This window comes from Salvelinus alpinus, chromosome 17 (genome assembly GCF_045679555.1).
Source record: "Salvelinus alpinus chromosome 17, SLU_Salpinus.1, whole genome shotgun sequence".
Classification (NCBI taxonomy): Eukaryota; Metazoa; Chordata; class Actinopteri; order Salmoniformes; family Salmonidae; genus Salvelinus; species Salvelinus alpinus.
Window position 1 is genome coordinate 38,269,966 of NC_092102.1, and position 14,538 is coordinate 38,284,503.

The 14,538-nt window shown below is 41.9% G+C and overlaps 1 protein-coding gene across 4 annotated transcripts in view; it reads right to left on the bottom strand.

Moving 5' to 3' along the window:
- LOC139542912 (sterile alpha motif domain-containing protein 10-like) overlaps positions 1 to 14,538 on the bottom strand; it is a 148,479-nt gene that overhangs the window by 53,250 nt on the left and 80,691 nt on the right. For 3 of the 4 annotated variants that reach the window (XM_071348890.1, XM_071348889.1, XM_071348892.1), the window contains exon 2: positions 8,713 to 8,888. In XM_071348890.1, the coding sequence (XP_071204991.1) occupies positions 8,713 to 8,888 (176 nt within the window). The remainder of the gene's footprint in view (positions 1 to 8,712; positions 8,889 to 14,538) is intronic. The other variant, XM_071348891.1, reaches the window with a different exon arrangement.

The window sequence follows — 14,538 nt, forward strand, 5'->3', positions numbered from 1 at the left end:
AGCCAACCAACCACCAAACCAATGGTATCATTAGAACCATCCAACCAGTCACCAAACCAACAGTTTCCTTAGAACCATCCAACCAGCCACCAAACCAACGGTCTCATTAGAACCAACCACCAAACCAATGGTCTCATTAGAACCAACCAACCAACCAACCACCAAACCAATGGTCTCATTAGAACCAGCCAACCACCCACCAAACCAATGGTCTCATTAGAACTAACCAACCAACCAACCACCAAACCAATGGTCTCATTAGAACCAGCCAACCAAACACCAAACCAATGGTCTCATTAGAACCAGCCAACCACCCACCAAACCAACGGTCTCATTAGAGCCAACCAACCACCAAACCAATGGTCTCATTAGAACCAGCCACCAAACCAACGGTCTCATTAGAACTTCCTCCCCTTCCTCTTCCTCTCTCTCTCCCCTCTTCCTCGGTCTCTCCCCACTTCTCTCAGCTCCCCCTTACTCTTCCTCTGTCTCTCCCCTCTTCCCTCAGATTCCTCCCCTTCCTCTTCACTGTCTCTCCCCTCTTCTCTCAGCTTCTTCTTCCTCTGTCTCTCCCCTCTTATCTCAGATTCCTCCCCTTCCTCTCTCTCCCCTCTTTTGTGCTACCTCTCCCCTTTCTCTTTTTCTGTCCCCTTGTCTTAATCGCATTTTCATCCCTCCCTCCCTCCTTTACTGTCATGTCATTATTCAATCAACCCTTTAATCTGTCTCTCCACCCCAGAGTCCCTCACAGACACGAGTCTCATCGTCCTTCATGTGCCCCTCACACCTCCCCAGTCCTTACCTCTACCTCTACTTCTATCACTCACAATAAGCCTTCATATACGCCTGCTGCAGTTATCACACCGTAGGCCCCTATAATATAATATCTCCTTTCTTCTGTAGCATCAGAGTCCACCATATGTCCATATTTTAACAGCATCCCTCATCTCTCTCCCTTTATATTGTTATTCTTCTTCTTCACTCCTTCTATCTCTTTCTCTGTCCCGTCTCCCTGTTTTTCAAACATCTAAAACTCAGCAAAAAAAGAAACATCCTCTCACTGTCAACTGCGTTTACTTTCAGCAAACTTAACATGTGTAAATATTTGTATGATCATAACAAGATTCAACAATTGAGACATAAACTGAACAATTTCCACAGACATGTGACTAACAGAAATGGAAAAAAGTGTCCCTGAACAAAGGGGGGGGGGTCAAAATCAAAAGTATCAAAAGTCAGTATCTGGTGTGGTAACCAGCGGCATTAAGTCCTGCAGTGCATCTCCTCCTCATTGACTGCTCCAGATCTGCCAGTTCTTGCTGTGAGATGTTACCCCACTCTTCCACCAAGGCACCTGCATGTTCCCTGACATTTCTGGGGGGAATGGCCCTAGCCCTCACCCTCCGATCCAACAGGTCCCAGACATGCTCAATGGGATTGAGATCCGGGCTCTTCGCTTGCCATGGCAGAACACTGACATATCTGTCTTGCAGGAAATCACGCACAGAAACAGTAGTATGGCTGGTGGCATTGTCATGCTGGAGGGTCATGTCAGGATGAGCCTGCGGGAAGGGTACCACATGAGGGAGGAGGATGTCTTCCCTGTAACGCACAGCATTGAGATTGTCTGCAATGACAACAAGTTCAGTCTGATGATGCTGTGACACACCGCCCCAGACCATGACGGACTCTCCATCTCCAAATCGATCCCGCTCCAGAGTACAGGCCTCGGTATAACACTCATTCCTTTGACGATAAACGCGAATCCAACCATCACCGCTGGTGAGACAAAACCGCGACTCGTCAGTGAAGAGCACTTTTTGCCAGTCCTGTCTGGTCCAGCGATGGTGGGTTTGTGCCCATAGGCGACGTTGTTGCCGGTGATGTTTGGTGAAGACCTGCCTTACAACAGGCCTACAAGCCCTCAGTCCAGCCTCTCTCAGCCTATTGCGGACAGTCTGAGCACTGATGGAGGGATTGTGCGTTCCTGGTGTAACTTGGGCAGTTGTTGTTGCCATCCTGTACCTGTCCCGCAGGTGTGATGTTCGGATGTACCGATCCTGTGCAGGTGTTGGTACACGTGGCCTGCCACTGCGAGGACGATCAGCTGTCCGTCCTGTCTCCCTGTAGCGCTGTCTTAGGCGTCTCACAGTACGGACATTGCAATTTATTGCCCTGGCCACATTTGTAGTCCCCATGCCTCATTGCAGCATGCCTAAGCCACGTTCACACAGATGAGCAGGGACCCTGGGCATCTTTCTTTTGGTGTTTTTCAGAGTCAGTAGAATGGTCTCTTTAGTGTCCTAAGTTTTCATAACTGTGACCTTAATTGCCTACCGTCTGTAAGCTGTTAGTGTCTTAACGACCGTTCCACGGGTGCAGGTTCATTAATTGTTTATGGTTCATTGAACAAGCATGGGGAACAGTGTTTAAACCCTTTACAATGAAGTTCTGTGAAGTTATTTGGATTTTAACGAATTATCTTTGAAAGACAGGGTCCTGAAAACGGGACGTTTCTTTTTTTGTTGAGTTGACATAGCTGACAAACTACAACGAATAATGAATAAAACCAAATGCCTCATTTGAACCAGCCAACCAACCACCAAACCAATGGTCTCATTAGAACCAGCCAACCAACCACCAAACCAATGGTCTCATTAGAACCAGCCAACCAACCACCAAGCCAACAGTCTCATTAGAACCAGCCAACCAACCACCAAACCAACAGTCTCATTAGAACCAGCCAACCAACCACCAAACCAACAGTCTCATTAGAACCAGCCAACCAACCAACAAACCAACAATTTCATTGGAACCAGCCAACCAACCTCCAAACCAACGGTCTCATTAGAACCAGCCAACCAACCACCAAACCAACGGTCTCATTAGAACCAGCCAACCAACCAACAAACCAACAGTTTCATTAGAAACAACCAACCACCAAACCAACAGTCTCATTTGAACCAACCAACTACCAAACCAACAGTCTCATTAGAAAAAGCCAACCAACCACCAAATCAACGGTCTTATTAGAACCAGCCAACCAACCACCAAACTAACGGTCTCATTAGAACCAGCCAACCAACCACCAAACTAACGGTCTCATTAGAACCAGCCAACCAACCACCAAATCAACAGTCTCCTCATACACAACTGGACAAGCTATTTTTATTCTCTATTGATTAGTGTTCCATTCTGAAGGGAATGCGTTCTTAGTTTCTGCTGCTCATAACTACGTCAGAGATATGGAGTAACTGTTGACCATGCAGATGGTCCAAAATAAACCCCAACACCCTGTTGAGCAATTAGAAAGAGCTGCAGTATCACTTCTTCATCTTTTGTGTTGTTTCTTATGATCAGTGTGTCAGCATGTGATGTGTGAAAAGAGATTCTTAGAATTAGACAGTGTCTTCTGGCCCTACCTCATCAACATTCACTGTGTGTGTGTGTGTGTGTGTGTGTTTATGTAGGTTTGTGTGCGTGTCTGTGTGTCTAGGCTGTTGTTTTACTAAAGTTATTTCCTTATTAGTGCTGATCTCTGTTAAGCCAACTTAATGGGCTCTAATCTAATCATCTCTCCACAGATAGCTGGACACACACGCACACGGACACGCACACACCCACGCACATGCACACAAAGACTGCCCTCTGTCTCTGTACTGTTGAATAATACATAGTAAGTCTTGTTGCTCAAAGTCATGTGGAAATCCTACAGCATGTTCTTCATACCATAGACAAGGTTTATAATGATAAATCCTCTATATATTCACATGGAAACAGCTTCGTAACCCATCTTTGATTAAGCCTTTCAGACCTGTCTTAGGGATTAGAGTAGCTGTGAATTATTAAACAGCGCGGTGCGTGTTTGCACTTTCTTGTCGCCAACAGTTTCTCAAGGGCTTTGGAGAAATGGAACAAAGAACCTCCTTCCTCCCATGACTCCGTTGGCTTACAGGGCAACCAGGAAGTGTGTTGTTATGTCATGCTCTCATTTAGGTCAGGCACTGTAAAAATAGAATGCTTTTTTTGCCTTTGTTTTGTTCTAGAAGTGCACAGATGGGGTTCCATATTGTACGAGAGCATCTTGTGGAAGAGACTGGCTTTCTGAAGTGTGTCTTTACTATGCAGGGTCACATAATCAACCACAGGACCATGCCATCGTGGTAACCACATTTCAACATTGACAAACCTTGTATAAAATATTTTGAATTTGTACCTTTAAAACAATGTCAGATTTTCAACGTTATATTCACTTTCAGAAAATAAATAATGGCCCAGCAGAACCTCCAACTGGAGAATTGATCTATCTACAGTTACATTTTGGTCTCACATCCAGGATGTTAACGAAGCCCAGCCCTGCTTAGCTATGCTAATTGTCTCTAACTATTACCAATGTGCCATCATGAGAATGATTGTTGAGAGATCTCCACTGCTGCTCTCAAAGTCATTCCAAAGGGTAGGTTTAATTAAGAGAGCAAATTAAATGTAACCGTACTATATCCCTCATACAGTATATCATCAATGATGCTATTTAGCCCTATACACTGTAGTATAAAGGGCTATTGTTTCAATTCAACCCTGAATTCAGCTCAACACAGACAATACAATAGGACTAGAATTTCAAACTCTGGATAATTTAAAATGCATTGAATTGATATTGAATCGTGTTTGGTTGTCAACACAACCAAATGTCAACATTTGAAGGAGAAGTATCTTCTGCTTGGATAGTTCCATCTGTACCACTGACTTTGTCTGGCTTTAATTCCTTTGTCTACAAATTCACGTCTCCATCTCAATCAAACATCAATGATAAAGAATAGGACTAAATCAAATCAAACTTTATTTAAAGTGTATTTAAAGTTTGGATTTTATTTTATTTAGTCCTATTCTTTAACAAACTGGAATTAAAGTCAGACTAAGTAAGTGGCACAGATGGAACTATCCAAGCACAGTTGCGACCATTCATTTAGTATTTTGAGCTCCACCTGTTTAGCAAAAATTAAAAATTAAAAATAAAATATTTGCCTGTTTTACATGTTATTTTGGCGTTGCATATCAGTTTGCAAACAATGTAAAAAACAATTTCTGCTTTCTGTAGTGGAGAGGCAGCCAGCGAATGAACAGAGCGTAGGTGTTGGTAATCTTCTCTATTTGTGCCGTGATTGGCTCATTGTTCTGTCACTCACGGGGACACTACGTCACTGCAAAATCTACCAGAAGAGCTCAGCAGTTCAAGCCCCCTTGGGTGCTACCATATATTTACATTAGAAGTACCTGTCCAAGAAGGCTTAAGGTCATTGGCCACAGATAAAATGACTTCAAATCACGTTATATATACCGTAGCTTTTTTAGACTGATGATGTCACCATCAAACTTTCAAAATCTTATCTGGCAAGCTAGCTAGCTAGACAAGCAGTCATCATAATGAATCATTACACAATCTACTGGCAAATCCTTTTCAATTCTTGTCATATCAAAATAAATTCTAGATAAAACGTATCTGTGCTCATCGGCCATTGGACATACAGTTTAAGTCGGGAAGTTTACATACACCTTAGCCAAATACATTTAAACTCAGTTTTTCAAAATTCCTGACATTTTATCCTAGTAAACATTTTCTTAGGTCAGTTAGGATCACCACTTTTTTTTAAGAATGTGAAATGTGAGAATAATAGTTCATATTTATTTCAGCTTTTATTTCTTTCATCACATTCCCAGGGGTTCAGAAGTTTACATACACTCAATTAGTATTTGGTAGCATTGCCTTTAAATTGTTTAATTTGGGTCAAACGTTTCGGGTAGTGTTCCACAAGCTTCCCACAATAAGTTGGGTGAATTTTGGCCCATTCCTCCTGACAGAGCTGGTGTAACTGAGTCAGGTTTGTAGGCCTCCTTTCTCACACACATTTTTTCAGCTCTGCCCACAAATGTTCTATAGGATTGAGGTCAGGGCTTTGTGATGGCCACTCCAATACCTTGATTTTGTTGTCCTTAAGCCATTTTGCCACAACTTTGGAAGTATGCTTGGGGTCATTGTCAATTTGAAACACCCATTTGCAACCAAACTTTAACTTCCTGACTGATGTGTTGAGATGTTGCTTTAATATATCCACATAAATTTCCCAACTCATGATGCCATCGATTTTGTGAAGTGCACCAGTCCCTCCTGCAGCAAAGCACCCCCACAACATGATGCTGCCAACCTTGCTTCACGGTTGGGATGGTGTTCTTCGGCTTACAAGCCTCCCCCCTTTTTCCTCCAAACATAACGATGGTCATTATGGCCAAACAGTTCTATTTTTGTTTCATCAAACCAGAGGACATTTTTCCAAAAAGTACAAGCTTTGTCCCCATGTGCAGTTGCAAACTGTAGTCTGGCTTTTTTATGGCGGTTTTGAAGCAGTGGCTTCTTCCTTGCTGAGCAGCCTTTCTGGTTATGTCGATATAGGACTCATTTTACTGTGGATATAGATACTTTTGTACCTGTTTCCTCCAGCATCTTCACAATATCCTTTGCTGTTGTTCTGGGATTGATTTGCACTTTTCGCACCAAAGTACGTTCATCTCTAGGAGACAGAACACGTCTCCTTCATGAGCGGTATGACGGCTGCGTGGTCCCATGGTGTTTATACTTGCATACTATTGTTTGTACAGATGAACGTGGTACCTTCAGGTGTTTGGAAATTGCTCCCAAGGATGAACCAGACTTGTGGAGGTCTACAATTTCTTTTCTGAGGTCTTGGTTGATTTCTTTTGATTTTCTCATGATGTCAAGCAAAGAGGCACTGAGTTTGAAGTTAGGCCTTGAAATATATCCACAGGTACACCTCCAATTGACTCAAAGATGTCAATTATTTATTTATTTTATTTTTATTTTTATTTTACCGTTAGCCTATCAGAAGCTTCTCAAGCCATGACATAATTTTCTAGAATTTCTAAGCTGTTTAAAGGCACAGTCAACTTAGTGTATGTAAACTTCCTACCCACTGGAATTATGATACAGTGAATTATAAGTGAAATAATCTGCCTGTAAATAATTGTTGGGAAAATGATGTGTGTCATGCACAAAGTAGATTTCCTAACCCACTTGCCGAAACTATAGTTTGCTTCCCCTGCCTGCTATTTGGTGGAGAGGGTGTGTGGTCCAAGTCTTGGTTTAAGGATTTAAAACATCTTTCTGAAAGGGTCTCTTTTCCAATCTTAAAATAATAAAAATGTACATGCAACACCATGGGCCAGAAAAGCTTGAATACATAATTGGCCATGCTATCCATTCAGCATGACTTCTGCTGCATTCAAAACAACTGGGAACTCGGAAGTGGGAAATCTCTGACTTCCAACTTCAGTACGTTCAAGACAACTGCGAACTCTGAAAAAAATTTGCTCGGACACGAAAATACGTTTTGAACGGTCATCCAACTCGGAATTCCAAGTCGGGAACTCAGTCCTCTTTCTAGAGCTCTGACTTTCCTACCTGAAGATCATTGATGTCATGATTCAACCTATCTTTATTCTCGAGTTCCCAGTTGTCTTGAAAGCACCATAAATCCAGAGAATGCCAGACTTTGATGACAAAGTTTGATGACAAATCTTGCCCACAAGGACTGCCACACCCCCTTCCTGTTTAAGTGAGCACCACAACTAGTTCAAAAATATGTCTTGTATGCTGCTGCATAAATTATGTAATATGCCAGGATATGTATTCTGCAGCTAAGAAAGTAATATGTTGGGTAGTAAGCTGTTAGTAGTCCATATGTCTCACCCTAATAATTTGGTCCCTCTCCCCCTCAGAACTTAGCCTACTATTCTGACTTGGTGGTGCACATGTAGCCTATAACCTGTTTTAGAGAAATGTCAAAATCGAATATTGTAAGAGCTTTCATTGTCTGCTTATATGCCCCTATTACTTATCTTATGGTTCTGACTTGGTGTACAGGGAGAATACTGTAAGAACGGCCCATGTTCTGAATTCTGTTGCTGTACATTTCAAAAGTGCTGAAAAAATTGTCCGTCCTAGCTCGCTCATTAATGTCATATATTGTAAATCTCAATTGTTATATTGCTTATATACTGTAGGTCTATCTCATTAGTATCTTATTCATAATTTTAGGTAATGTTGGAATGATGTATTTCATTGTTTTGCTTACTTTGTGTATTTTAATTAGGCAATTATATTTTCTGACGTTGTTTCAAAGGTACAAATTCAACATATTTTATACAAGGTTTGTCAATGTTGAAAATTGGTTACCATGGTGACATAATCCTGTGGTTGAAATTTCACACTTAAAACAAAATACTTTTTTCAAATCCAATGTACTTTTGCTCAGTGGGATAGCACTACACTCCTTTATTCTTCTCTCTCCCAGAGAGGATTCTGTACCTGCATTCATCTCATTACCTGTTTTTAATCAATCATCTCTTACATAATCAGTCTCTCTTGTGGGTTTCTGAGGCTGTAGCAGCTCTTGTGATGAGGAGGGACGAACAATCAAACATCCTTTGTAGTACGCTGTTGAGACTCTATAATGAGAGACACAAGGCAGTGCTACTGATCTATGAAGCATGTGTTTAGATCTCTCTATGTTTAAGGACGTGTTATTTTCTCTGATCTTTCTCATAGTGCTGGTGTCTAAATTGTCATCTGGCACTGCCCATTATGAGTGTGAGTGTGCGTGTGTGTATGTGTATGTCTGTGCATGCCCATTATGATACCTGTATGCCCTCTGTGCCTGGCTGCTGCAGTAGTTTGACGGTGTGTGTGTTCTTCTGCCCCCTCCCATCGTGCCAGGTCAGACTGGCCCCTGGCCGACGAGGCAGCTGGTAGCTGAGCTCCTCTACAGACACTGTGTGCTCCAGGGACGCACGGCAGAAACTGAAGCTGGATGCTGCTGAAGACAGAAAGAGACACAAAGAGAGAGAGAGAGAGAGAGAGAGAGAGAGAGAGAGAGAGAGAGAGAGAGAGAGAGAGAGAGAGAGAGAGAGAGAGAGAAAGCGAGAGAGAGAAAGAACTTATGATCAAAATAAAATTAAAAAAAACATGACATTCCATTAAAGCCACTCTCAGTTGCATGTGGCCATGTCTCGAAAAGGGCACCGTGTTACAGTGGTCATCAAACATATACATAAGAGGGAAACAGGGGAAAATTAAACCCATTTTTAGGAGATTAAACTCAAATCCAGGATTAACCTAACAAAAACCCTCCATTTCAATGTGACTACTACTATTACCACTACTACTTAAACACTTCACTGACTCTGTCCACTCAACCCTACCCTTTAGTCTCTCTCTCTATGGTGTGTGAGTGGCAGCTGCCAGGCTGAGTGAGAGCTGATAACTGAGTCTAAAGCCCTGGGTGGCTCAACCCCAAGTCCCTGTTATCACACACAGAAGAGGGAGAGAACGCCTAACAATAAAAAAAATGAAGTTTTTGTTTGATACTGATTTGTATTAGGATCCCCATTAGCCGACTCCAATGGTGACAGCTAGTCTCCCTAGGGTCCGACACAAAAAGACAAATACATTACAAACAAAAATAATTTACAATTTACATTCATTTAAAACATTAACATAGACATTACTAGTATTAAAGAAACATTCTTTAACAAAATCACATTTTCACATGTGAAATTGCTGTTTTCACATGTTGAGGTTAAATTTCAACATGTCACCTCAAGTATGAATTGCAGTTGCACATGTGAAAATTTCTCATGCAAAAATCAATCACGTGAAAATGTCATTAGCATTTTTACATATAAAAATTACATTTAAAAATTACATTTGCACTTTCAAATATAAGAAAACTCCACATATGAAAATCTCACTTTCACATGTGGAATTGCAAGTTCACATGTGAAAACGATTTACATTTGAAAATCTAATTTGCCGTTTCACATGTATGAAACATTCATATGTTCACATGTGGTGGTGAAATAGCGTTACAGTGCCTTGCAAAAGTATTCACCCCCGTTGGTGTTTTTCCTATTCTGTTACATTACAACCTGTAATTTAAATGGATTTTTATATGGATTTCATGTAATGGACATACACAAAATGGTCCAAATTGGTGAAGTGAAAAAATAATAATAATACGGAAAATTGGTGCGTGCATATGTATGTATTCACCCCTTTTGCTATGAAGCCCCTAAATAAGATCTGGTGAGACCAATTACCTTCAGAAGTCACATTATTAGTTAAATAAAGTCCACCTGTGTGCAATCTAAGTGTCACATGATCTGTCACATGATCTCAGTATATGTACACCTGTTCTGAAAGGCCCCAGAGTCTGCAACACCACTAAGCAAGGGGCACCACCAAGCAAGCGGCACCATGAAGACCAAGGAGCTCTCCAAACAGATCAGGGACAAAGTTGTGGAGAAGAACAGATCAGGGTTGGGTTATGAGAAAAGATTAGAAACTTTGAACATCCCACAGAGCACCATTAAATCCATTATTAAAAAATTGAAAGAATATGGCACCACAACAAACCTGCCAAGAGAGGGTCGCCACCAAAACTCACGGACCAGGCAAGGAGGGCATTAATCAGAGAGGCAAGAAAGAGACCAAAGATGACCCTGAAGGAGCTGCAAAGCTCCACAGCGGAGACTGGAGTATCTGTCCATAGGACCACTTTAAACTGTACACTCCACAGAGCTGGGCTTTATGGAAGAGTGGCCAGAAAAAAGCCATTGCTTCAAGAAAAGCAAACACATTTGGTGTTCGCCAAAAGGCATGTGGGAGACTCCCCAAATGTATGGAAGAAGGTACTCTGGTCAGATGAGACTAAAATTGAGCTTTTTGGCCATCAAGGAAAATGCTGTCTGGCGCAAACCCAACACCTCTCATCACCCCGAGAACATCGTCCCCACAGTGAAATATGGTGGTGGCAGCATCATGCTGTGGGGAAGTTTTTCATCGGCAGGGACTGGGAAACTGGTCAGAATTGAAGGGATGATGGATGGCGTTAAATACAGGGAAATTCTTGAGGGAAACCTGTTTCAGTCTTCCAGAGATTTGGAGAGATTGGGACGGGGGTTCACCTTCCAGCAGGACAATGACCCTAAGCATACTGCTAAAGCAACACGGAGTGGTTTAAGAGGAAACTTGGAATGGTCTTGGAATGGTCTAGTCAAAGCCCAGATCTCAATCCAATTGAGAATCTGTGGTATGAATTAAAGATTGCTGTACACCAGCAGAACCCATCCAACTTGAAGGAGCTGGAGCAGTTTTGCATTGAAGAATGGGAGAATCCCAGTGGCTAGATGTATAGAGTTTATAGAGACATACCCCAAGAGACTTGCAGCTGTAATTGCTGCAAAAGGTGGCTTTACAAAGTACTGACTTGGGGGGTGATGAAAAGTTATGTTTTTTGTCTTATTTCTTGTTTGTTTCACAATAAAAAATATTTTGGATCTTCAAAGTGGTAGGCATGTTGTGTAAATTCAATGACACAAACCCCCCAAATATCAATTTTAATTCCAGGTTGTGAGGCAACAAAATAGGAAAAATGCCAATGCGGTGAATACTTTTGCAAGCCACTGTATTCTCCTAACATGTGAAAAGGTGGTGTTAACATGTTGCAGTAGCAATGTTCCCACATACGGAATTGCAAATTCTGTAACGCTATTCTGTAAAAAAGGTAATTTAGCCTACCTGAGTATAATGATTCAAGTGTGTTAAAAATGATGTATTATTTCTGAGCCATCCATTTGGAGTGTTACTGCAGCAGGCGCATGCTATTGTTCTTCCTAATTTGTTCAGTGACCATTGGACAAAGGGGTGGCAGGTAGCCTGGTGTGTAGGAGTGTTGGGCCAGTAATCGAAAGGTTGCTGGATTGAATCCCTGAGATGATAAGCTAAAAAATCTATAATTCTGCACCTGAGCCAAGGCAGTTCACCCACTGTTCCCCGATGATGTTGATTAAGGCAGCTCCTTGCACCTCTCTGATTCAGAGAGGTTGGGTTAAATGCGAAAAACACATTTCAGTTGAATGCATTCAGTTGTACAACTGACTAGGTATGCCCCTTTCCCAAGCTGCAACCTAAGAGGTATGCATCACATGCTCTGCTCACATGTACTGTAATGGTCTGAGCCTAAACAACAATGGAACACAAAGCTTTTACTATCTCATCCTGGAATATACAAGTTCTGACGTCATCTGCCTCTGGCCTGAAGAGCAGGAACCCAGACTTCATCAAATACAGACATTGTAATCCTATAAGAACCATGATATAGATGAGATGGACCAACTGGTTGCCCTCTAGGTTACAGAGAGCTGGTAGTCCCATCCACTAAACTACCAGGTGTGAAAAGGGAAGACTCGGGTGGTATATTAATTTGATATAGAGCAGACCTAACCCACTCTATTAAAATTGCCAAAACAGGACATCTGACTAGAAATGATCTCAACAGAAAAAAAAATCCTAATTTGTGCTACCTACTGTATATCCCCCCAATAGAATCCCCATAAATGAATGATGACACCTTCTCCATATTAGGGGGGAGATCAACCATTTCCAGGCCCAGGGACAAGTACTAGTCTGTGGCAACCTAGAGCCAGAACTGGACAAGAACCTGACACTGTCAGCCCACAGTGGGGCAAACACTTACCATAGTCAATGGTAGGCTTCGAGGGGACTCCTACTGTAGGTACACCTACAGCTCATCCCTTGGCAATAGTACTGTAGACTACTTTATTACTGACCTCAACCCAGAGTCTCTCCGAGCGTTCACAGTCAGCCCACTGACACCCCTATCAGATCAGAGCAAAATCACAGTCTACTTGAACAGAGAAATACTCAATCATGAGGCATCAAAGCCAAAGGAACTGTATAATATTAAGAAATGCCATAGATGGAAGGAATGTAGTGTAGCAACCTACTAAAAAACAATTAGGCAACAACAAATTCAATCCCTTCTAGACAACGTCCTTGACAAAATATTTCACCATGACAGTGAAGGTGTACATTTGTACTTGGCAGTAGAAAGGCTAAACAGTACATTTGACCTTTTAGCTTCCAAATCAAATCAACACATTTCAAGCAGACACCCTAAGAAAATGAATAACAAATGACAAATGGTTTGAAGAATGCAAAAACCTAAGAAAGAAATTGAGAAACCTATCCAACCAAAAACATAGAGACCTAGAGAACCTGAGCCTTCACTACGGAAGGCCTGAGCCTGAGCCTTCACACACTATGGAAAAAGAAGGAACAGCAATGTAATTGAAGAATCCATAGAATTTAACTACTTTTGGAAAAATTGGAAAACTATAAACAAACAACAACACAAAGAGTTATCTATTCAAAATGGAGATGTATGGATAAACCACTTCTCCAATCTTTTTTCTACTGAAAAGCTCAGTGCCTTTCAATGTGGCAACGTCATAGGATGCCACCTTTCCTCAAGTCAGTTTGTCACATTTATGCACTGCTAGAGCTCCCCAGTCAACTGTAAGTGCTGTTATTGTGAAGTGGAAACGTCTAGGAGCCACAATGACTCAGCCACGAAGCGGTAGGCCACGCAGCTCTCAGGACCGGCGAGTGTTGAAGCACGTCTGTCCTCAGTTGCAACACTCACTACCGAGTTCCAAAATGCCTCCGGAAGCTGTCTGTCAGGAGCTTCATGAAATGGGTGTCCATGGCCAAGCAGCCGCACACAAGCCTAAGATCCCCATGGGCAATGCCAAGCGTCGACAGTAGTGGTGTAACGCTTGACACCATTGAACTCTGGAGCAGTGGAAATGCATTCTCTGGAGTGATGAATTATGCTGGTAGTCTGACAAGCCAATCTGGGTTTGGCGGATGCCAGGAGAACGATACCTGCCCAAATGCATAGTGCCAAATGTAAAGTTTATCACTAATGCTCTTGTGGCTGAATGGAAGCAAGTCCCTGCAGCAATGTTCCAACATCTAGTTGAAAGCCTTCCCAGAAGAGTGGAGGCTGTTATAGCAGCAAAGAGGGAACCCACTCCATATTAATGCCCATGAATTTGGAATGAGATGTTCGATGAGCAGGTGTCCACATACTTTTGGTCATGTAGTGTATATTTCCCATGCCAATAAAGCCCTTTGAAATGAATTGAGAGAGAGCGCGAGAGAGAGAGTGTGAGCGATAAAGAATTAGAGAGAGAGAGAGATATGGGACAAACACCAAATTGTGACTCTACTTGCAGAATTCTGTAAAAATATATTCTGTGTACAACGTAAATGACCAAATAATGCATGCAGAGCAGAAATAGGCCGATACCTGCTAATTATCAAAATCCAGATAAGAGTCGTTAAATACTACAACCACCTAAAAGGAAGTGATTCCCAAACCTTCTATAACAAAGCCATCACCTACAGAGGAATTGCCCCAGGAGAGCAACACAATTAAACCCAACCAAATCATGAGAAAACTAAAAGATAATTACTTGACACATTGGAATGAATTTACAAAAAAACAGAGCAAACTAGAATGCTATTTGGCCCTAAACAGAGAGTACACAGTGGCAGAAGACCTGGCCACTGTGACTGACCCAAACTTAAGGAGAGCTTTG